The 25,289-nt window shown below is 47.6% G+C and overlaps 1 protein-coding gene across 3 annotated transcripts in view; it reads right to left on the reverse strand.

Annotated features, from left to right (window-relative positions):
* Positions 1-180: 180 nt before the first annotated feature.
* DHX38 (DEAH-box helicase 38) overlaps positions 181-25,289 on the reverse strand; it is a 52,551-nt gene continuing 27,442 nt past the window's right edge. For 2 of the 3 annotated variants that reach the window (XM_073584517.1, XM_073584524.1), the window contains exons 12-26: positions 24,987-25,124; positions 24,515-24,887; positions 24,296-24,436; positions 4,145-4,255; positions 3,885-4,001; positions 3,681-3,788; positions 3,472-3,584; positions 3,092-3,300; positions 2,856-3,010; positions 2,611-2,766; positions 2,389-2,523; positions 2,176-2,301; positions 1,277-1,372; positions 1,074-1,195; positions 181-472 (exon numbers count right to left, since the gene is read on the reverse strand). In XM_073584517.1, coding sequence (XP_073440618.1) covers positions 388-472; positions 1,074-1,195; positions 1,277-1,372; positions 2,176-2,301; positions 2,389-2,523; positions 2,611-2,766; positions 2,856-3,010; positions 3,092-3,300; positions 3,472-3,584; positions 3,681-3,788; positions 3,885-4,001; positions 4,145-4,255; positions 24,296-24,436; positions 24,515-24,887; positions 24,987-25,124 — 2,185 coding nt within the window. In that variant the 3' untranslated portion in view covers positions 181-387. Of the gene's footprint in view, positions 473-611; positions 776-1,073; positions 1,196-1,276; positions 1,373-2,175; positions 2,302-2,388; positions 2,524-2,610; positions 2,767-2,855; positions 3,011-3,091; positions 3,301-3,471; positions 3,585-3,680; positions 3,789-3,884; positions 4,002-4,144; positions 4,256-24,295; positions 24,437-24,514; positions 24,888-24,986; positions 25,125-25,289 lie in introns of all 3 variants that reach the window. The other variant, XR_012233940.1, reaches the window with a different exon arrangement.

The following is a 25,289-nucleotide window of genomic DNA, read 5'->3' on the forward strand; positions in this document are numbered from 1 at the left end:
TGCCAATAAGGCAACTGATCCACTTGTTGTGGGACTGCCTCTGACATTACAACACTCGTTAGGAGTTAATTATCATGTTATCGCCAGGCAGCGCCTATCCGAGTGCCTAAAGTCCTGCATGGAGTCACACTTATCCCTCACCGCTTAGTATGATGTACAAATAAACATTTCACACCTTGACACCATCAAAAGATACATTATTGCTTAAAAATAACATGATTCCACTTTACAATAAAATGGTAGGATCGACACCCACCCCTCCCACCCAGCCGAGGAATCGATAGTCCACAAGTCCCAGAATTGTCAATGTTCTAGAGGGGAGACTTGTTGTCAAGCAGTGAGACGGGTCGGGTTTTCAAGGACAATTAATTAAATACAGAAATGCGATCACAAGCCAAACCGCGCAGGAGTTCGTCGGGGGGTTCCTGGTTCCATCTGTTCCTTCCTTCCCGGGGTGTAAATCTTTGAAGACCTGGAGGACGACAACACAAGCAAAACTGATTACCGTATTGACAGAGGTCAAGATCTGAACGTGATCCAACGTGCTGAGTAATATGGATCATCATTACCAATTCAAGAAGAAAATGCGAGCCGCAACAATTGTTTCCTACCTTAGGACCAGTTTTGTATAATCCTGTAAGAACACCAAGTTATGAAGGGATGTCACCAGAGCTCAGGAAGAACTATATAGAGTTTGCATTTCACTAGCTGTGTTGTATGGGAAGTGCAGGGCACAGGGATTTCCCATCAGTTCCTTCATTCTCTGTTCTTACAACTAGTGAGGCCAGAAATGGAAATCAATAACTAGAAATCAATTACTACAAATCAGACAGACTGTAGAATCTGGAGCAACAGGATCCATTAACACATCAATTGTACAAATGCGGATGAGAAGAGGTCATGAACGCTATGGTGTCAGTGACTGCCAGCTGTAACGTCATTATCCAAGGCTCAATCCACATGAAGTCTGTGGACCGTGCTGCGCTGCTTTCATGTCGCCTACCCAGAGAAACCAAACCCATTTAATTGTAATTGGCTCCATACATGTGTATACAGTATATACAGCCACCCACCTGGAACTGCTCAATGTGCTTTTCCTGTCCTGCTCCTCTCTCCTCGAGCGCAGTTGCTCTTCAGCCAACATCATCTCCTCCTCCATCGCAGAGACCTCCTCCTTGGCCCGGCGCCGGTTTTCCTACAGACCACAGTAGTCATTATTACATAAGCACATTAAGTTGAGAATGAACAGTACTCTACTCTATACACACTCACGTACCTGTCTTGACTTGCCGGCATGTTTGATGCTGTAAAACATGGGGCCTAGTTCTGCCAACCACTCGCCATCCACCGCTGTGACGCACTGCATGTATTCCTAGGGAGCAAGGATACCAATTATTATTATAATCTGGAAAATAACCACACTTCCCACTTTCCTTTTTAGTGGTTACTCCCTACCCAAAATCTGCACTTTATAAATCAGAAGCCAAGTATTAATATCTTCTATTTACAGCCACTGCAATGACCTTTTAAAGGTCAAGTTAATGAAAACCATCTCCAGTGAACAGAACATTTTTCAAGAAAATGCGGCATCTGCACATAGAAGAATAACTGACTGACGTTCTCTACGGCACTGGATTGGGTTTATTTTATTCCCATCAAGCAAGAAGGCGTCAGTATTATCGTGAGGTTCATAGCCAAGAAAATACTGCCATCTTGTGGCCACTAGTGAATATTTCAAAAAAGAACAAAAAGTAAGCTACAACAAAATTTGAACCCAAACAGCATGAACAAAAAACATCTCAACCTCCCCTAAAGAATGTAACTAGACAGTAAACATGTGTAAAACCATTTTCCTCGTCCAGCGGCCACGTCAGGAGCTGCAACCCTCATCGCTGCTGGTGTCCCTGTCATCGCTGCTGGTGTACCCGGCATCTCCTCTGATTAGGTGATCCGCCACGACGTTATTAGTGTCGTGTCTGGGATGCCAGGACATAGGAAATTACAGGGTCCTGCAAATCTTTTTGCTGAACTCTACTAAGGTTATCTTAACAGGTGACAGTGAATACTATATACAAAACATGGTAAAGTACTGGGAATGTGGCACTGAATGAAAACAAACTATATTATTATATATAGGTTTTTTTATTGTATTTTTGGAAGGTATAAAATTCTTACCTTGGTAGTCATCACAAGTTCATGATACACAATATAATCTGGGGTGAACCCCATTCCAAAGAGGGAGCTGGTTGGGTGCAGGTGACAAGGCATTCCTGTCCGTACATTAACGTACTCGCCGATTCCCTGCAGAAAGAGAACACACATGATCGCACGGCTGATACAACCAATATATACTGTATGGTAGACAGGTGTTAGTATCTGGTCACCGACCTTCAGCCTGGCGGCCTGATGGAAGTAAGCTGCACAGATGCATTTACGAACCACATCCCAGTCAGATCCACAGGACGATAACGACATGCGCTGAGCCACCATGATGTCCTTCAACTGTGCACGAACTTCACGGACCTGATGCAAGAAACAAAAAAGTCTGAAATTCAATGCTATGGACACTAGGGAGAAGTCACGGCGTTTTATAGCATAGGCTGGACGCACCTTTCTCATTGCCTTGGCGTGGATGAAGTGCTGATTGCACCAGCCACTTGAATAATTGTTGTTTTTCCATTGGAGAAAAACATTTAAATAGGTTAAGTGGTCACTTTCTGGGACAGCAAATTTCTCCCTTACTTGATCGCTCTCTTCCTCTCGTCCCTAATAACAAACATAAAAGTAAAAGCATTCCTAACCTGCCAAGCAATCATATCCCACATAAACCCGCTCAGATATTATAGACACGATACCTTTGGTCTATAGAAGATTGCTGGTACAGACAACATGGAAACAACAATGAGGATTTCAGCGCTACAACCCATATCACAGGACACGATCAGCATCTTTGACAACGCCGGATCCAGAGGAAACTCCACCATAAGACGGCCAGTGGACGTGAGTGACCCTGGTGAAAGAAAGTCACGTTACCGAGATATTGTGCTCACATAACAACGTTCTTAGTAAGAGCATAAAGCGCCCCGCTTACCGGTGTTATCAAGAGCCCCCAAAATCCACAGCTGGTACATGGAGTTGAGCATGTTGTCCTCTGGAGGTGGGTCCATGAAGTGGAAAAGAAGAAGGTCCTGCACCCCCAGTGACTTCAGCAGCAGGACCACATTGGAAAGGTTGGTGCGCTGGATCTCTGGTACCGTGGTGCAGAGCAGCTCATTCTTATAGGCACTCTGAGTATACAGCCTGTCCGAGAAAAGAGCTTGTTACGTGACATAACACACAACATCAGTCATAGCCACAAAGTAGCCTGGAGAAACCAGAAGCACCTTATCTCTTATAGCAAAACTGAGCTGCTGCAAAAGACAACAAAACTTCAGCTGCCATAGCATTTGTAATATGACCGCTGTCACTCACCGGTAGCACTGCCCAGGGCCTGTCCTTCCAGCTCGGCCAGCACGCTGGTTGGCATTGGCCTGGCTGATGGGGTAGATCTGTAGAGCATCCATACCAATGCGTGGATTAAACACCTGTATAATTAAAAAAATTAATAAATACTTTGAAACAGTTAGATCCATCGACACACATATAGATATATTTACTAGGGTAAGAAATCTGCCACTTACCTTGAGCTTGCAATAGCCAGAGTCTACAACAAACATGATGCCGTCCACAGTCAGCGATGTCTCGGCAATGTTGGTAGCGACGATGCATTTCCTCACACCATCCGGTGCCTGTAGACAAAGTAGATACACAATAACTCTTAAGGACTAAAACAGATTCTTCACTCCTTCCTTCCCACCAGTAAGCAGATGTCAGTCGTCACCCACCTTCTGGAAGATTTTGGCTTGAAGGTCAGAGGGCAGCTGTGAGTATATTGGCAAAACAGCCAATTGTGGGGCGCTCTCCAGCTCTCCCAAGCGCTCCACAATCTGATCCGAGGTTACCTGAAAAAAGGAAAAGCGACAGGATTAATAGCTGTTCCCTCCCGACACAACGGAAGGGTAAGGTGACAATTGCTCAAGAAATCCTGGACTACGTCCACTCTCTAGTACTAGAATCCATGCTCACTTATGGTAAGGACACTCACCTCAATGTCTTCCTGCCCCGGCATAAAGATGAGAATATCTCCAGCCGCACCAGACAGATGGATCTGCAGCGCCTGCTTCACAGCGGCTTCCACATAGTCTTCTTGGGGAGTCTACAGGAGAGGAAAACAGAAAATGTAACATGGGAAGAGTCTGACGCAGAAGTACCACGTCATAGAATATGGCACCAGCATACACACACACAAAGATACACAACCACACGTGCATATAAACACACAACCCTACATACTCGTATACTCAGACAAAAGGTATACACACCTACGTACACGTATACAAACACCCCCAAACATGTATCAATATGCACACACATATACACACCCCTACATACATGGACAGACACGTATAGAAACACCCCGACATATGGATAAATGTGCGCACTCCAACACACACACTCAAAAGGCAGTAAGAAAAAAGAAAAAAAACATAGCTTTTAATTAATCCATTAAAAATGATACAGCCACGGTAGGTAACCAAAACACAGTCCACATGTGACAAACCGACGCATTTCAGCAAGGACACACACAAATATACACCCACACACCCCTACATACACATTTAAAAAACATATACCCACCTACATTTAGACATACACACCCCTACATACACACACACCCCTACATGCATGTAACAACCTACATCCATACATGTATACACACCCACCTACACGTAGACATACACGTGTGTGTATATATATATATATATATACATACATACACATATATATATACACACACACCCCCTTGCATATACGTGTATACACACACACACTTCTACATGCATGGATACACACACCCCTACATAGACATATATACACACTCTTAAATATATATATATATATATATATATATATATATATATATATTTTATGCATTTAAGAGTGTGTATATATATATATATATATATGTCTGTATGTAGGGGTGTGTGTATCTATATATATAAATTATATATATACACACACACACACTCTTACATACACACACTTCTACATACATGTATAGACACACACCCCTACCTACACACCTACCTACACGGGGACATAATAAACCTATTTAATAGGCCACATGGCCAGGTGGAACAAACCTCCAGGCCTAGACAAGAAAAACCACATGAAAAACAAAGGATCTTAAAATACAAGATCTCAAATAAATCTCCAGATCATACTGAAGGCATAGACGCTAGCCCAAGATCCAAAAATAAGAAGTAAGAGGGTTTGTTTGTTTGTTTTTTTTAATTCGTTTATTAAACAACAACAAACAGATGTACACATTTTGTAAGTAACCAATGCAATGTACACACGATCACCATAATATCTGTAAAGGGAGAAAACCAACAAGTTGCCATATTGAGTTATTTGCTCAGATCTCCATGTCACAGGTCCTCACTCTCTTGCCAGGCCTAGGGATCATCTAGGAGGAGTTACAAGAACCCGTTCTTCATCTGTACAAATGTTTGGCTGTGCATAACCCAGAAGTAAGAGTTTTTGTATTAATCATTATACATTTTTTAGTAAATATCAACAAAACCAGCAGAAACCAGGATATGAATGTCCGCTATAAAGACCGGTGCGGACACAATAACATGGCTGGAACAAGTGGAGTAATAGTGCACGGACAGAGAAACCAGTGTCACACTGTGGACCCCACACCCTTACATACAGTCTGCACCATGTCTCAAGGGTAATAGCCTTATGCATCTTTATGTTATGTGTCAGGTGCTGCTTAGCTACACTGGCACCGGCTCAGGCTTTAGTGTAGCTTATTTAGTTGATATCTTTAGGACTCAGGGATATTGTGATCTTTACGGGTTTATTCTGCATATCTGCAGGTAATACTGCAAATTATTATAGTCGTCCTAAGGGCGTACTTCACTTATCCATCTAAGCCAGGTGTGGGGTCCACAGTGTGACACTGGTTTCTCTGTCCGGTGCACTATTACTCCACTTGTTCCAGCCATGTTCTTGTGTCCGCACCGGTCTTTATAGCGGACATTCATATCCTGCTTACTGCTGGTCTTGTTTCTTGTTGATATTTACTAAAAATGTAGACCAATTATTATAAAAAAAAAAAAACCTGCTTACTTCTTATTTTTGGATCTTGGGCTAGCGTCTATGCCTTCAGCATAATCTGGAGATTTATTAGAAATCTTGTATTTTCAGATTCTTTGTTTTTCTTTTGTTTTTTTGACACAGACACATACACACCCCAACATGCAAGTATTCACACACACACACGTACCTACATGTAGACATACACACACCCCAACATATATGTATACACACAACTATATACACACACCTACATACACGTAATACACGTACGTACGTATGTATGTATGTATGCATGCATGCAGGTTTGTGTGTGTATACACATGCATGTATGTATATATGTACGTGTGTACAGTCATGGCCACAAGTGTTGGCACTCTTGAAATTGTTGCAGAAAATGATTGCAATTACACGTTTTTTTTTAATATACAGTACATACACATTTTATTTCCTTTGTATTTTTTGTGTTGTCCCAATACACACAGAGGAGGGAAAAAAGGCTACTAGGACATACTTTTGACACAAAACCCCACAAAATGGCCCTGACAGAATTGTTGGCACCCTCAACTTTAACCCCTTCATGACCTTGGACGTATGGATGTCATATGTTTAATGTGGCACGGCTACCGCGGTGATCGCATTAAGGTGCCTGCTGAATCATACAGCAGGGCACTGAGAGTCGTTGTCTTGGTGGGGGGGGGGGGGGGCTGCCACCCACAAGTACGATCGCTGTGATTGGCTGTTCAATACTTAACCAACTAAAACATTTTCAGCTTTTCAGGAAACGTCATTACGAGTCAGAGTAAACAATGTTTCTGCTGGTTTTCGCTTACACCCTTATTAGACCTCCACTTCCTACTTACCCCCCCTAATCCCTACACTTAGTAATGACTGGTCATCTCTCCCTCCATCCTCCCCATCCATCTCACCTCCTCCTCCTCAGTACTGTTCCTGAACATACAATCCTCCATCTCCAAACACAGACAGCCCCCCTCATGAACTCTCCAGCTCCCACCTGCTATCACTGTCTCTGCTCCTCCTCACTGCTGGTGATATCTCTACAAATCCTGGTCCTCCTCACCACATCCCAACGCTTTACTTCAACCTCTCATCCACGATCCAATCACAACTTTCCGTAACCTCTCTAACCTTAGACCAGGGTTCCCCAACTCCAGTCCTCAAGGCCCACCAACAGGTCATGTTTTCAGGATTTCCTTAGTATTGCCAAGGTGATAATTGCATCACCTGTACAATACAAGGGAAATCCTGAAAACATGACCTGTTGGTGGGCCTTGAGGACTGGAGTTGGGGAACCCTGCCTTAGACCCATTTGCCCGGCCCCCGCTTCCACAGTCCCACTAACAGGAGCTCTGTGGAACGCTCGCTCTGTCCGCAACAAATTTTCCTACATTCATCATCATTTTATTCCTAACAAAAACTTACCTTCGTCGCCATCACCGAAACCTGGCTCACCTCCTCTGACACAGCCTCTCCTGCTGCACTTTAGTATGGTGGATTCCACCTCCCCCACACCCCCTGCCCCAGCAGCAAGCATGGCGGAGGAGTTGGATTTCTCCTGTCAGATAACTGCTCCTTCACCCAAATCCCACTGCCACCCTCTGTTCCACTTCCTTCCTTCGAGGTGCACTGTGTGCACATCTTCTCCCACTCCAACTGTCTGTCATTTACCGCCCCCCCCAGGGCCAACCACCACCTTCTTCGACCACTTCAAGACCTGGCTACTTTATTTCCTTTATGCTGACTACCCCAATATCATCATGGGAGACTTCAACATCCCCATTGACACAACCTTCTCAGCTGTCTCTACGTTTCTATCTCTCACTTACTCATTCAGCCTCACTCAATGGCACTCACAAAGATGGCCACATACATACTTATCTTCACCTGTCTCTGCTCCCTATCTAACCTCTCTAACTCACCTTTGCCTCTCTGTGATCACAACCTACTTACATCCTCTTCTCTTTCCTCTCCAGATGCACAATCCCCAATCCACATACTTGCACACCCTCGTAGAAAAATCAAACGCCTTGACCTACACTCACTCTCCAAATCCCTCCTCCCTCTTACAGACATAAGTTCCTTAGACAATGCAGACGCTGCTGACGCTTTATATAACACCACAACAGAGAGGCTCTCGAATCCTTAGCTCCCCCTCACACATACCAAAGCTCGCACACTCAACAGGAAACCCTGGCAAACCTGCCTGACTAAAGAACTGACACGGCCTTCTAGGGTTGCTGGGCGGAGATGGAAAAGACCCCACTCCAATAAGCACTTCATTGTACCGAAACAGTCCCTCACTACTTTCAAGTCCGCTAAACAAACACTTTTCTGCTCTTATATCCTCCTTGTCTCACAACACAAACCAGCTATTTAACTCTTTCAAGTCTCTCCTTCGTTCCCCAGCACCTCCTCCCTCTAATCTCATCTCAGCTGAAGACTTTGCCTCATTCTTCAAGCAGAAGAACAATAACATCAGAGAAACAGGGATTTTTGTGATACTCATTGTAAAATCCTTTTCTCCGAGACGCTCATTGGGGAACACAGGATTGTGGGTGTATGTTGCTGCCGCCAGGAGGCTGACACAAAGTGGATGAAAAAAAGGTTAGCGCCTCCTCCGCAGTATACACCCTCGCCCTGGTTGCCAGCGAGACCAGTTCATGCTTAGTGTCTTAGGAGGCACACATGTCTGGTCTTTTTCCAGACTCTCATTTTTTTCTATGAAGATGAGACAGGGGCGACAGACCCTATTGAAAGGGTCCGATCTCCCCAAACCAACAACGGGCAAGCACGTGGAGTTTAGCCTCCACGTATCCTCTCCCGCAACGTGGGACAAGATGCCGGACTCAGCCCTGACCACCCTAAGGTATTGAAACCCTAGGCTGTACAGAGGTCTAGGAACAGTCCGTGCGGCCCCCACTGCATCACCAATGCTAGACTACGGCGATGGAATGTGGCGGACAGTCCCTCTCCTCATCCCTATGAGGGCAAGATGGAGTTAGGGTGCCTGCACCATCCTTTACGCAGCCCCCCCTCCTCCCCTCTAACCTGAAGCTGGTCAGCCGAAGCGCTCCATCCAGGGGAGGCACGGAAGGAGGGTGGGCTGGGAGGGCTCCTGTTGAGTGTTCCCCCGTGGCACTCCGGCCCATACCAATTCCTGGTGTCCCATGTTCTGGCCACAGCTTCCGCCGCAAGATGCTGTCGCAGGCGCCAAGGCGCGCGTACCGCAACACCGGGTCCTTATTACCCTGTCTGGGCCTGTGCGGCGTGCCCCCGCCAAAAATTTAGTCCCTGGCTTCGGCTGGTGTTGGTCCTCGGGTGGAAATCCTGCCCCCATCGATGCATCTACTTCCAGCGAGCTCGTCAGCCCCCGGCTTCGGCTGCAGCTAGGCCGCAGTCGGATGTTCCGCCCCCAGCGACTGCTTCCGGCAGACCCGCCCACTCACTGAGCGTGATTTTTTGAAATTAGAAGCGGCAACGACCTTTTCTGCTACAGTTCCGGACGCTTGGGGGCACAGGACGGGGGTAAGTGCTACGCCCCCCACACATACACACACCCCGCAGGTTCTCCTGCTTGCATCACCAACTCTTTTTCGGTGATGGCTACTCAGCATCACTGCCGCAGGTCCAGCATGTTGAAAAGGACCAAGTTAGGGGAAAAGTCCCGTCGGTCCGCTTTCACGAAACGCAGTCATCAGCTAGGTGATGCCTGCAATTCTGAACGTGCCCAGGAGCCCTCCCCTGCAACCAAGCCCAGTGTACAGCGTCCCCCGGAATGGGTTCTGTCTGTCGCAGTCTATGGCGTCACTAACGAGAGCCATCGAGTTCCTTCAGGCCCCAGATAGGGGCAGGGACAGTGGCATGTCTGTTTTGGAGGGACCCTCCACCTCATAGGAGCCTCCGGCCTGCAGGGGCCGCTCTCGTACTAGGCAGACGCGGGGGGCAACAAACTCATACAGCATCACCCGGCCCGTCTGGTGCCTCAGGCATCCATGAGCTCTGCTTCTCGCTATCCTTCACCAGTGGGTGATGGCAAACAAAGCTCGGATTATGATTCCGATGGCCCCTTAATTTTGATGCACCCGACTACCAGGAAACAGTCGACAGGCTCATTAAGGCCGTCAACCAATCCATGGGGATTGACGATGAATCCACCTTGACCTCAGGGCACAAGGTGTCATTCAAACGAGCCAAACAGCCTCCTGGCATCCGTAGCATACACCCACAGTCTTGTGTCCCGCAATGAGGCGAAGGAGAAAGCTTTGGCCTACAGCCCCTCCTAACTACTCAGCTCTCCTCCATTACAGATTAACTTTTCTCTCTTTCTTCTCCAAATCACATCTGACCACCTGTGAACTTGACCCAGTCCAATCCCACTTCATCCCAAACCTCTAAAGTCTTCATCCCAGCCATAACCCATTTCACGCTTCAAACATGCCTCAATCATACCCATCCTCAAAAAGCCCTCACTTGACTCAGCTTCTCTGACTAGTTATCGCTCCACATCACTTCTCCCCTATACCTCAAAACTAATTGAACATCTCCATCTTGAACTGTCCTCCCACCTCCTCCTCTTGGACCCTCTTAAACAGCTTACAATCTGGCTTCCGACTGCACCGTTCTACTGAAACTGTCCTGACTAAAGTCACCAACGACCTACTAACCGCCAAATGCAAGCAACACTACTCTGTCCTCCTCCTCCTGGACTTGTCATCAGCCTTTGACACGGTGCACCATTCCCTCTTACTACAGCTCTATCATCTCTTGGCATCACAGACTTGGCCCCATCTTGGATTTCTTCATACCTAACAGACCAGACACATTCAGTGTCTCCTACTTACACACCACCTTCTCACCTCCCTCATGGTTCAGTTTTCAGTCCCCTACACTTCGTCATCTACACCTTTGGCCTGGCAGAACTCAGAATCCCTCGGTTTTCAGGATCACCTCTATGCTGATGACACACAGATCTACCTCTCTGGACCAGATATCACCTCCCTACTAACCAGAATCTCACAATGTCTGTCCGCTATTTTATCCTTCTTCTCTGATAGATTTCTAAAACTTAATACGGACAAAACAGAATTCATCATTTTCCATCGTCTTACTTAACTTCCCCAACAGACTTATCCATCAAAATTAATGGCTTTCCACTCTCTCCAGTTCCACAAGCTCGCTGCCTCGGGATAATCCTTGATTCTGATCTATCCTTGAGACCACATATCCAAGCCCTTTTCACCTCATGACAACTACTCAAAAGATATCTCCCGAATCCACACATTCCTCAACCAAGACTCTGCAAAAACCCTAGTCCATGCCCTCATCATCTCCCGCCTTGACTACTGCAACCTCCTCCTCTGTGGCCTCCCTTCTAACACTCTTGCACCCATCCAATCTATCCTAAACTCCGCTGCCTGACTAATCCACCTGTCCCCCTGTCAATCCCTTCACTGGCTCCCCATTGCCCAGAGACTACAGTTCAAAACACTAACCATGACATACAAAGCCATCCACATCCTGTGTCCTCCATACATCTGTGATCTCGTCTCCCGGTACTTCCCTGCACGCAACCTCCGATCCTCAAAAGATCTTCTCTACTCCCCTCTTATCTCCTCTTCCCACAATCGCATACAGGATTTCTACCCCAACACATCAGACTCTCACCTACCATGGAAATCACCAAATGGAACCTGATAACCCACCTCTTCCAGCAAGCCTACAACCAGCAGCATACCCTCGGTCCACCATACTGCTGCACGACCAACTCTACCCTTAACTTCTGTATCGTCACCCATCACATGTATATTGTGAGCTCTCGCAGGCAGGATCCTCTCTCCTTTACAAGTCGGTGACTCGTTTTGGTCAAGATTATTTTATTTGATTTTATTATGTTAATCCCCTTTCACGTGTAAAGCACCATGGAATAAATGGCGTTATAATAATAAGAAGAAGAACTACTATTTTGTGTGACATAATTATCTCATTTAAAGGGCATAAAATTTAAAAGTTTGAAAATTTTAACATTTTAGCCAAATTTCCGATGTTTTCACAAACAAATGTAACTCATATCAAGCTAACTTTACCACCATCGTAAAGTACATGTCAGGAAAAAAAAACAAATCTCATATTCCGTGGGATCCGTTGAAGCGTTCCAGAGTTATTACCATATAAAGCGACACTGGTCAGAATTATAAAATTTGGCCTGGTCATGAAAATGCAAACAGGCTTGGCGGGTGAAGGGGTTAATATTTGGTTGCACACCTTTTGGAATAACTAACTGCTATCAATTGCCTGTAACTAAGATTGTTTCTGTTTTACAACAATTTTGATTCTCAAGTCCTCAGATAATTCTCTTTTTTCTGCCATCCATGCTTAGTTTTTCTCAAAAAGACACGCAATGCAAAGATTGAGTCAACTTCTCTCCTTTTTATCGAGTTTCAGGTGTGATTTTCATATCGCCCACTCCTGTTACTTGCCACAGGCGAGTTTGAACAAGCATCACATGCTTTAAACGTTTACATACAATTTTGTCCCGCCCATATTTGGGTTTATGAAATTAGTTCAATTTGGATTTTTCCGCCTTTTTGTGTTGTTTCCAATACACACAAAAGAAATAAACATGTGTATACAGTTGTAGCCAAAAGTATTGACACCCCTGCAATTCTGTCAGATAATACTCAGTTTCTTCCTGAAAATGATTGCAAACACAAATTCTTTGGTATTAATTATCTTCATTTAATTTGTCTTAAATGAAAAAAAAAAACAAAAAAAATTGTCATAAAGCCAAATTGGATATAATTCCACACCAAACATAAAAAAGAGGGTGGACAAAAGTATTGGCACTGTTCAAAAAATCATGTGATGCTTCTCTAATTTGTGTCATAAGCAGCACCTGTAACTTACCTGTGGCACCTAACAGGTGTTGTCAATAACTAAATCACACATGCAGCCAGTTGACATGGATTAAAGTTGACTCAACCTCTGTCCTGCGTCCTTGTGTGTACCACATTGAGCATGGAGAAAAGAAAGAAGACCAAAGAACTGTCTGAGGACTTGAGAAACCAAATTGTGAGGAAGCATGAGCAATCTCAAGGCTACAAGTCCATCTCCAAAGACCTGAATGTTCCTGTGTCTACCGTGCGCAGTGTCATCAAGAAGTTTAAAGCCCATGGCACTGTGCCTAACCTCCCTAGATGTGGACGAAAAAGAAAAATTGACAAGAGATTTCAACGCAAGATTGTGCGGATGTTGGATAAAGAACCTCCACTAACATCCAAACAAGTTCAAGCTGCCCTGCAGTCCGAGGGTACAACAGTGTCAACCCGTACTATCCGTCGGCGTCTGAATGAAAAGGGACTGTATGGTAGGAGACCCAGGAAGACCCCACTTCTTACCCCGAGACATAAAACCAGGCTGGAGATTGCCAAAACTTACCTGAAAAAGCCTAAAACGTTTTGGAAGAATGTTCTCTGGTCAGATGAGACAAAAGTAGAGCTTTTTGGGCAAAGGCATCAACATAGAGTTTACAGGAGAAAAAAAAAAGAGGCATTCAAAGAAAAGTACACGGTCCCTACAGTCAAACATGGCGGAGGTTCCCTGATGTTTTGGGGTTGCTTTGCTGCCTCTGGCACTGGACTGCTTGACCGTGTGCATGGCATATGAAGTCTGAAGACTACAAACACATTTTGCAGCATAATGTAGGGCCCAGTGTGAGAAAGCTGGGTCTCCCTCAGAGGTCATGAGTCTTCCAGCAGGACAATGACCCAAAACACACTTCAAAAAGCACTAGAAAATGGTTTGAGAGAGAGAGCACTGGAGACTTCTAAGGTGGCCAGCAATGAGTCCAGACCTGAATCCCATAGAACACCTGTGGAGAGATCTAAAAATGGCAGTTTGGAGAAGGCACCCTTCAAATATCAGGGACCTGGAGCAGTTTGCCAAAGAAAAATGGTCTAAAATTCCAGCAGAGCATTGTAAGAAACTCATTGATGGTTACCGGAAGCGGTTGGTCGCAGTTATTTTGGCTAAAGGTTGTGCAACCAAGTAGTAGGCTGAGGGTGCCAATACTTTTGTCTGGCCCATTTTTGGAGTTTTGTGTGAAATGATCAATGTTTTGCTTTTTGCTTCATTCTCTTTTGTGTTTTTTTCATTTAAGACAAATTAAATGAAGATAATAATACCAAAGAATTTGTGTTTGCAATCATTTTCAGGAAGAAACTGAGTATTATCTGACAGAATTGCAGGGGTGTCAATACTTTTGGCCACAACTGTGTATCTGTCAGATGGATTGGAGGACAGACTGTAACTAAACAAGTGTAATTGCAAAAATTTTAACAGAGAAATACTTCATTTTCTGAAACAATTTCAAGGGTGTCAACACTTTTGACCAGGACTGACTATTTATGCATATACACACACATCGTTCAGGAAGCTCCCCAGCCGTTGACAGTGATTGACAAGTCTCTACCTATATGTGAGTATAGGAAGAGGCTTGCCTGTCACTGTCAGTGAGCCGAGAGAAGTCACCAGGGAGCCGCCTGTACCACAGGTCATCCATGCAGCACGGTCCATCGCGGTGATTATAAGGGACTGTTCAGCCTATGTCCCGCCGCTCGGTACTTCATGGCGCAGCCAAACATTTATATACACCTTGCCACTTGCTTGTTTTCCCATCTATCTCTTCCCTTCTCTGGCCATATAAAGCCAGAGCTGTCAATCAAATAAGGGGGGAGGACAGAGATGGAGGAAAACATGGATTTTTGTGAGTACTCACCGTAAAATCCTTTTCTCCGAGACGCTCATTGGGGGGCACAGAGACTGTGGGTGTGTGCTTCTGCCGTCTGGAGGCTGACACTAAGTATACAAAAAAAAGAGTTAGCTCCTCCTCCTCCGCCGCATACACCCTCGCCCCCAGACCGGGCGTAACTCAGTTTAGTGCATAAGCAGTAGGAGAACGCACCTTAAATTCAGGCAAGAAATTATACGTCTGGAAAAGGGACCACCCTGATCCTTACATAAGGATTTGTATAACTAAAAATAAGCAAAAGCCAACTGGCTAGTAGGGTGGGTGCTGTGTCCCCCAATGAGCGTCTAGGAGAAAAGGATTTTACGGTGAGTACTCACAAAAATCCATGTTTCTCCTTTGACTCATTGGGGGACACAGAGACTGTGGGACGTTCTAAAGCAGTCCCTGGGCGGGATCTTAGCTCACCCAATCCATGCTATTTTGCGCCCCCGATTAGAGGTGCGCAACTGCTGCCTGGAGAATCTTTCTTCCCAGGCTTGCATCCGAGGATGCCTGGGTATGTACGTTATAATGTTTGACAAACGTATGCAAGCTGGACCAGGTAGCTGCTTTGCACACCTGTTCCGCTGAAGCTTGGTGTCGCAGTGCCCATGAGGCACCCACTGCTCGAGCCGAGTGTGCCTTGATCCCTGCCGGAACCGGCGTGCCACTGATTTCATAAGATTCTTGGATCGTCAGGCGAACCCATCTGGCCAAAGTCGCTTTGGACGCAGCGAGCCCCTTCCGCCGCCCTTCTGGGATCACGAATAGAGAGTCTGTCTGGCGGAAAGGTGCTGTCCTTGTCACATACCTCCTAAGAGCTCTTACCAGATCCAAGGTGTGCAATGCCTTTTCTACCCTGTGCACCGGTGCCGGGCAAAACGAGGGTAAAACAATGTCTTCGTTGATATGGAATGCAGAGACAACCTTCGGCAAGAAGGGAGGAGCTGGCCTTAAAACTACCTTATCCTTATAAAAAGTCAGGAACGGCGGCTTACAAGATAAAGCCGCCAATTCCGAAACCCGCCTAATAGACGTAATAGCTACCAGAAAAATGACCTTCCTGGACAGGTAAGGTAAGGAGACTTCTTGGAACGGTTCGAAAGGAGGCTCCTGAAGGGCCCTGAGCACCAAGTTCAGGTCCCATGATTCCGTCGGCGCCTTATAGGGGGGTACTAAATGTGCGACCCCCTGCATAAACGTCCTAACCTGCCAGACCGAAGCGACCTTTCGTTGGAAAAGCACCGACAGGGCAGAGATTTGCGTTCTGAGCGAACTCGGAGCCAATCCTGCGTCCAGCCCTGCCTGCAGAAAAGCCAGTACGTTGGGGATCGAAAAAACCAGAGGAGCCACTCCGCGATCCCTACACCAACGGAAAAAAACTTCCCAAGTCCGATGATATACTCTCGCCGAGGAAGGCTTTCGGGCACTCACCATCGTGGCCACCACATCGCGCCTGAATCCTGCCTGTGTTAACAGCCAAGATTCAATGGCCACGCCGTCAAACACAGGGCCCCTAAGTTCGGATGGTAGATCGGCCCCTGGGACAGCAAGTCCGGCCGATCTGGGAGACGCCAGGGTACGTCCACCACTAGCTGAACCAGATCTGCATACCAGGCCCGCCAAGGCCAGTCTGCGGCCAGCAGAATTGCTGGAACCTTCTCTCTCCTTAACTTTCTGATGACTCTTGGAAGCAGAGGTAGCGGGGGGAACAAGTACGGGAGACGAAACTGGCTCCACGGAAGCACCAGAGCGTCTGCTGCGATTGCCTGCGGGTCGAGGGATCGAGCGACGAACCTTTGTACTTTGGCGTTCTCTCTGGATGCCATAAGGTCCACGTCTGGTGTCCCCCACCGTTGGCAGATCTGTTGAAAAACCTCGGGGTGCAGGGACCATTCCCCTGCCGCGACCCCCTGTCGGCTGAGAAAATCTGCCGCCCAGTTTTCGACTCCCGGAATGTGCACCGCTGAAATTACCACGTGGTTCTTCTCGGCCCAACGCAGTACCAGCCCAACCTCGCGCATGGCTGCTTGGCTGCGCGTGCCCCCTTGATACGCTACTGCTGTAGCATTGTCCGACTGAATGCGCACCGGCCGGTGTCTCAGCAAACACTGAAACTGTTGCAGGGCCAATCGTATTGCCCGTATCTCCAGAATGTTGATCGGGAGAATTACCTCCTGAATGGACCACCGCCCCTGGGCTGTGTGACTCTGGAAAACTGCTCCCCAACCCTGCAGGCTTGCATCGGTCGTCACCACCAACCACTGTTCCGGGGGAAAGGGTTTCCCCTGGACCAGAGACGAGTCGCGAGTCCACCATCGGAGTGATCGTCGGACCAGCGGAGACAAATTGCACCGATGACTGAGGGATAGCAGCCTTCGGTCCCATGCTGACAAGAGCGCATGCTGAAGCGGACGGAGATGGAACTGGGCAAACGGGATTGCCTCCATCGCCGCCACCATTCTGCCCAACACACTCATGCCGTACCGGATGGATCTGGAGCCCGGCTGTAGAAGGTTCCGTACCCCCTGTTTGATCCTTCGCGCCTTGTCCTGAGGGAGGATCACCAGCCCCCGGGAGGTGTTGAAAACCATGCCTAGGAACACGATTCTCTGGGCTGGAACCAAGGACGACTTGTTCCGATTAATCAACCAGCCTAGACGGGCCAGGGTATCCAGCGTGATACTGACATTCTCCTGGCACGCCTGAAACGACGGCCCCTTTACCAAAAGGTCGTCCAGGTAAGGTAGTACCGTTATGCCCCGAGCATGCAGGATGGCCATAACCACCGCCATTATCTTCGTAAAGACTCTGGGGGCAGTGGCCAGACCGAAGGGCAGAGCAACAAATTGAAAATGTCGCCCTCCGATCGCAAAACGCAGGAACCTCTGGTGTGGAGGAAAAATCGGAATGTGCAGATATGCATCCTGCACATCGATCGAGGCCAGGAACTCCCCTGGATCCATGGCTGCAATGACCGAACGGAGGGATTCCATCCGGAACCGCCTGACTCTGATGAATTTGTTCAGGATTTTTAGATCCAGTACTGGCCTTACTGTCCCGTCTTTTTTGGGGACCGAAAACAGGTTGGAGTAAAAACCTTGTGTCTCTTCGCTTTTCGGCACTGGGACAATGGCCCCGTTGCGCTGTAGCGTCATTATGGCCTGTAACAAACCCTCCGCCTGCGATTCTGTTCCGGAAAGCCGGGAACGGAAGAATCGCCGTGGCGGGAGTCCGACAAACTCTATCTTGTACCCGGACGATATCAATTCTGCCACCCAAGCGTCGCGTGCCACTGCGACCCAAACGTGGCTGAACCTTAGTAGGCGTCCGCCCACTCTGTCATCCGTAGGTACGAAGCGCCTCGAGTCATTTTGCTGGAGGCTTTTGGGATCTGGCCCCCCTCGTTCTGGGAAAACGGCCTCGGCCTCTACCCAGCGGATTGGCTCTGTAAGAGGTTTGCCTTTCCCTAATCTGACCATCATTTGCGGAGGTGGATGCTCTGGCCGAAGTCCCCCTCCAGGGGTTACGAAAGGGCCGAAAACGCCTCTGTGTCTGCCTGAATGCTGGCCAAGTCCTCTGCTGCGGGAGGAAACTACTCCTCCCCCCTGTGGCTTCTGAGATAAGCTTATCAAGCTTCTCACCGAACAACCGATTGCCCTGAAAAGGCAATGAGGTCAAGGATTTTTTAGAGATAGAATCCGCTTTCCACAATCTCAGCCATAATGCTCGCCTAACGGCGATCGCATTTGCTGCTGCCACAGCAGAACACTCGGCCGCGTCCAGAGAGGCGCTGACGAGAAAATCACTTGCCCCTGAAATCTGATTTGTCACCTCCAAGACCTCCGCAGGCAGATCTCTGTCTTGGAGGGCCTTATGCAGAGCGTCCGCCCATGAAACCATGGCCTTAGCCACCCAAGTAGCCGCAAAGGAGGGGGCCAGGGCCGACCCCGCTGCCTCATACACCGAGCGGGCAAGCCCCTCTATAAGGCGATCAGTTGGGTCCTTGATAGAAGAACCGCTGGGTATCAACAATAGCGATCTTGATGCTAAACGTGATACCGGTGGGTCCACTACTGGCGACTCCACCCATCCTTTATGGATTCAGGAGGAAACGGATACTTTGCTTGCAGCGCTTTTTGCATTGCAAAACGCTTATCCGGGTGTTCCCTATGTTTCTGGACTAGCTCCTCGAACTCCGGATGCGTGGCAAACCTTCTATGCGGTCGCCTGGTCTTCTTGAAGGAGACCTTGTGACCTGAGGCCGTGGACACATCGTCCTCGATCTCTAATGTCTGGTTGACTGCCTCAATGAGGCTGTCCACCGAGTCTTGGTATCCTAGGCTTTCTGGATTCCAGGCCTCCTCCTCCTCCTCGCCCTCATCCTGCTCGCTTCCTGAGCTCGGCGACGGGGAACGAGATGCCCTAATACCCGCCGCCGAAGCCCCGGAGGGCCCGGCCGACGGGGAACGAGCTCTCTTGCCATGAGCTTGTCTGGTGCTGGAGCGGCCTCTAACGGTCGGAGGGTCCTGAGACGTGGACGAGCTGTCTTCCGCTGGCAGACCACCATCCTTGTCCCTGCCCGGGCCTCGAAGAGACTCAATTGCCCTTGTAAGGGACATCATAGAGTGTGATAAAGACACCGCCCATTCTGGGGGGTCCTGACCTCTGGGCTCTGCAACAATGGGGGGCTCCTGGGCTCGCTCCGACTCGCAGGCTTCACAAAATTTACCCGGCTGCGCCTTAGGCAGCCTGGCCCCACAGGAAACGCAAACAGCGTATAGGAAAGAGTGAGCTTTCCCTTTGCCAGACATATTGCAAGGTAGGGTAGGAGGAGGAGGATAACCCCTTCCTTGACTACTAGTGCGGCACTCGAAATGGGGTTGCACTCACCCACCGGTAATGTCCCACCTTGCGTCTCTCCCACGGGGCGTGCGGCGTTACTCGCCGGGGCACTTGCGGCGCACTCCGGGAGATAGGCGGTGGCTTCCGGCCGCACTTCGGCGAGGAAATGCGAGGAGGGGGAGGGGGGCGGGAGCTCCCCGGTAACTGTGCGCGCCCGCCGCTCTCCGCCCCCGGAAGTCAGTGGGCGGGGCTTCCGGCTACCCCCCGGAAGTCGGCGGGCGGGCGCGCGGAACTCCGGACCTCCCCATACAGCGGGGGCCGCGGCCGCCGACGGGGCTTCTGGCCGCACTCCACGTGCGGCGTTCGAGGGAGGGGGGCGGGAGCTCCCCGGTAACTGTGCGCGCCCGCCGCTCTCCGCCCCCGGAAGTTAGTGGGCGGGGCTTCCGGCTACCCCCGGAAGTCGGCGCGCGGAACCTCGGACCTCCCCATACAGCGGGGGCCGCGGCCGCCGACGGGGCTCTGGCCGCACTCCGCGCCCATTAACAAAGGTGAGCCGGGCCGCCGTGGGGGCTCTCTTGTGGTGCTCTCAACCCCATCCCTGGGCAGGGAGGGGGAGGCTACTGCACCGGGACGCTTCGATCCCTTGGCTCACCTGCGCCTCCAACTCCACCCCTGGTCTCACTACCTAGGGGTGGTAGGGGCATTAATGAATTCCCACGTTGCAGGAGAGGAACAACGTGGAGGATCACTCACACGTGCTCGCCCGTTGGGGTTCATGGGGAAACCGAATCCTCTTATCAGGATGCGTTGCCGCCTCTTTAAAAAATAACAAAGAAAAATGGTTGTCTGGGGAAAAGTCCCAGATGTGTCCCTCGGTGCGGGAGAGGAAACACGTGGAGGGCTACTCACACGTGGTCGCCCGTTGATGATTTGGGGAGATCGGACCCTCTCTATAGGATCCGTCGCCCCTATCTTATCTTCATAGAAAGGGAAAAAAAAAAAAAAAAAAAAAAAAACTAGTCTGGAGCTCCAGACTGCGTGTGCCTCCATCAGACACTAAGCAAAAAACTGAGTTACGCCCGGTCTGGGGGCGAGGGTGTATGCGGCGGAGGAGGAGCTAACTCTTTTTTTGTATACTTAGTGTCAGCCTCCAGACGGCAGAAGCACACACCCACAGTCTCTGTGTCCCCCAATGAGTCGAAGGAGAAAACAAGCCGGTGGGAAGGCGAGTGGCTCCGCCACGAAGCACCGAGCACCAGGACGTAGACTGAACAGTCGGACATGTCTGCCCCAGGGTTTCAGAGTAAAACATTCATGGCTGTGATCGCACAGCCAGAGGCGGATACATGCGGATCACCAGAGTTTGGGCAGCATCTATCAGCTAACAGGTTCCCTTTAATTCTGCTCAATAATAAGTGATATAATATAAATATGTTAATATGTGGCCCCTGGGAATATTTAATTGTGTGTGCGCGCATTAAAGATGTATATCCTTTAAAACAAATGTTTAAATTATTTTTAGAGGCTGATTGTTGGAGCCGAGACATCATATTCTTTGGGATTGGAAGTGCATTACAAGTGTGTACGAAAGTAACTGTACCCAAATCCAACCTGTACTTCCTGCAACGTTCTTTTCTCGGATGGAGCCCCCCTTAAGACTGTTTGGGACATCTGAGGGAATGAATACCCAGGGAAGAAGAGTTGAGCGCTACCATGAGTGTGGTGTATGCATCTTGACATCATCCATTCCTGTGTGGGGGCTTCTCATCTATGTAGGGGGCTCACTTACAATTTTGCCTAAGAATATAGAATGGGATTCAAATCTCATCCAAAAACAACTTCTCTCATCCATCCAGGAGCAATGTGGTGCTGAACAAGTGTTATTCCTGCGTGATGGAGACCATGTCACAGGGCAAAAGTGACAACTAAGAGGCCCCATGAACAAAACATTGACATTTTGGGTCCATGGCCAGGAAACTCCCCAGATCTTCATCCCACTGAGAACCTGTGGTCAGGTCAATCGCTAAAAAAGTGGAAGGACAAAAAAAAAAAAAAAAAAAAACCTACAAATTGTGATAAACGCCAAGAATCGGTGGTGATCATTCAGTATTTGGCCCAGAAAACTATATCCAGCTGTGAGGGCGAAGGACAGACGTGAACGCCAAATACTGAGTCTTTGCATAAACTTAATGTATTGGTATTGAAAGTCCTTATTACACCAATGTATGATGCCTGCTTGAGCCGAGGCCCCGACGCACGTTTCGTTTGATTCCTTGGGGGGGGGGGGGGGGGCATATGCATAACACAGTAATTTCGGGCTGCACATCAATTTTTGCTATGGTGTTATCAAAGTAGGCTTTGCTACTACATCTGTGACTGCCATTGATTAACTCTAATGCATTTAGTGTAATAGGGACTTTCTTGGACCATTTAATACCTTTCCCTCCATCTATTTTTTCTTAAGGGACGCCCAAGATACTTATCTTTAGATAGTATGGTTGTCTTGTCCCATAACCTACTTTAGGTTATGCCTGCATTGTTGCACCATAGTTGCCTGCCTGTTGTGAAATATTATGTCATGTGTGGAGTAAGTTATACTAATTTGTCTTGTTTATATGACAACAAATAAAGGTTTTTTGCAACAAGGTTCAGTATTTATTTATGATTCTATCCTCAAATACATATTCTTCTATAATGGATCTAAGCTTCTAAATGTTCTTTATAGCCATCAATGTTATATGGAGAGTTTCTCTTACCAATAAATATGGTTTCTATATCAATCCACAATTCTAGCTATGCATTCAGAAAAACATAACACAGTTGGGCTAAAAGATTTGCCTTAACCTGGTGTTCATAAAGTTAAAATGGATGGCTTGAAATAAAATAAGGCAGGACACTATGCTACTTCTACTGTGACCGTCTTACAGGTCTGACTCTGGTTTCAATCTTATTCTAAAGGCCCTCATGCACAGACTAAAGAGGCAGAAGCCGCAGATATCGGCCATAGTCCTGTGTGCAGCAGGGAGGCTCCCAACTCCCTCAGATTACCGCTCCTCAGATATAAAGCCTTCTCCTGCAGTACATCACTCATCTCCGTCCCTCCTGCAGTACGTCACTCTCCTCAGCCGCTCCATATACAGCTTCCTCGATCAGCACCTTCTATACAGCCCCATACTGCATGATATTACTCCTCTCAGACCCTCTATATACTGCCAAATTCTGCAGTAGATCACACCTCAGACCCTCTATATACAGCCGCTTCCTGAAGTACATCACTCATTTATGCCCCTTTATATACAGCCCAATCTTGCAGTACATCACTCATATCAGCTCCTCTATATACAGCACCCTTCTCCAGTAAATACATCAAACCTCTCAGCAACCAGATGGGTGATAACTAGAGTTGAGCGACTTTGGTCGGATCGGGTTTCGTGAAACCTAACTGAAACAAAATTTGAGTCAGAAGAAACTGGTCCGACTAGGGCAAAAAAAGTCGGAGTTTCGGCAGAAACCCGACCCCAATGCAAGTCAATGGGGAATAAAAGTCGGCATTGAGTGGATCAATGTCATCCGCTCAATGCCGAATTTTATTCCCCCATTGACTTGCATTGGGGTCGGGTTTCGGACGAAACTCCGACTTTTTTTTGCCCTAGTCGGAACAGTTTCATCCGACTCAAATTTTGTTTCAGTCGGGTTTCATGAAACCCGATCCGACCAAAGTCGCTCAACTCTAGTAATAACTTCTTGATCGTGGGGTGGGGGGGTGATTGCTGGAAATCATACAGATTGTCAGAATTAAGAATTTTAATTTTTTTCATCCCCATTACAATGGAGCCAGAGCGCCACTCCACTCATTCTCCAGACAAGTGTGGAGCTTGGTAATGGGTGGAGCGTTGGTTAAGCATGTGCAATGACGTTTCATCCTAACGGGGATAAAAGTGCCCCGCTTTTGCCTTCAGTGTGGGTCTCAGCAGTCGGACCCCCACTGTGAACAGGTGATAAAAGGAGATGTCAGGTGAATATAAACTAAGGCTATGGTACCAAAGAAATTTATATGCTGCATTGCCTGGAACGCTTTAAAAAGACATTTCAGCAGCTATCCACTATATTACATTTCGTTTTCAGAAAAGCATGCACAAAGCGGCATAAACTACCCCATCCACATAAATGGTGCAAATTTCTATCCAGCCTGAAATAGTTGATCAGAAAAAATATTTTGCATTCACGTCACAGGAAGTGTGGATAAGGTGTACTTTGGATTTAGTGATCATTGACGATAACGTGCTTTCCTGGAAAGGACAATGCTTCGCTCTAAAGTCTAATCCTTGTGGCTCTACTATCGTGCTAGCAGAGCCGTAGAGGAAAGATTTTAAAACTGCCTATCAATTGGGTGACATAGGCAGTGAGTTTTGTAGGACTGACAATTTAACAACTCACCTTACTAAATAAAATATCGACCGGGAATGTCCGTCCAGGAATATGGAAAATGGGCACGTTACCAAAGAAAGATGCAAACTTCTCTGCGTCCATTGTAGCCGACGTAACAATGAGCTTCAGGTCGGACCGTCGAGTGACAACCTGCAAGACAGACTTTGTTAATAATTCATAATGTGGGGTTATCGATACATCACATTAAGATGGATGGGAACATATCACCTCACGTAAGAGTCCAAACAGAACGTCTGTGTTCAAAGAGCGTTCGTGAGCTTCGTCCATGATGACCGCGCTATAGTGATCGAGGTCGGCCTCACGCAGGGACTCTCGGAGCAGGATACCGTCGGTCATGTATTTAATAAGAGTTTTTTCCGACGTGCAGTCCTCAAATCGAATGGCGTAACCAACCTCCTCTCCCAGACTCACTTCCATTTCTTCGCTCACTCTTTTTGCCACAGACATGGCAGCCACTCTACGCGGCTGCGTGCAAGCAATCATGCCATAATCAGTGTACCCATCTCCATGCAGATATTGAGTCAGCTGTGTTGTTTTACCGCTGCCTGTTTCTCCCACTACTATGACAATACTGTTATCTCTATAAGCAAATAAACAAAAAAAAGAATCAGAAGTATAAAAAAAAAAAAAAAACAGCAGTTGCAGATTACGGTGACATTACATTAAGCAGGTTTCTTACCGAATGATTGTAAGTAGCTCCTGTTGGACAGCAAAAATGGGCAAGAACTGACGCTGCTCCATGATGCTCTTCTTCCGGGAAAACTCACTGCTCGCCTCGCTGCGCTCTCGCATGTGATCTGCAAACTTCTGTTCTGCCCTAGAAGCACAGAACAAAATATTTACAAGAAGGTGTAGCAGATGAACAAGTGGCAAGAACTCAGCATTTTCTCTAACTCAGAAAGTCACAAAGTTATGAACTACTGTCATTTTTGAACATATGTCACTTTTTTAAATCTGTCACATCCGCAGTTTTAATGCTGAG

Source organism: Dendrobates tinctorius, unplaced genomic scaffold (assembly GCF_039654945.1).
Source record: "Dendrobates tinctorius isolate UK_male_01 unplaced genomic scaffold, ASM3965494v1 ptg000009l, whole genome shotgun sequence".
NCBI classification, from domain to species: Eukaryota; Metazoa; Chordata; class Amphibia; order Anura; family Dendrobatidae; genus Dendrobates; species Dendrobates tinctorius.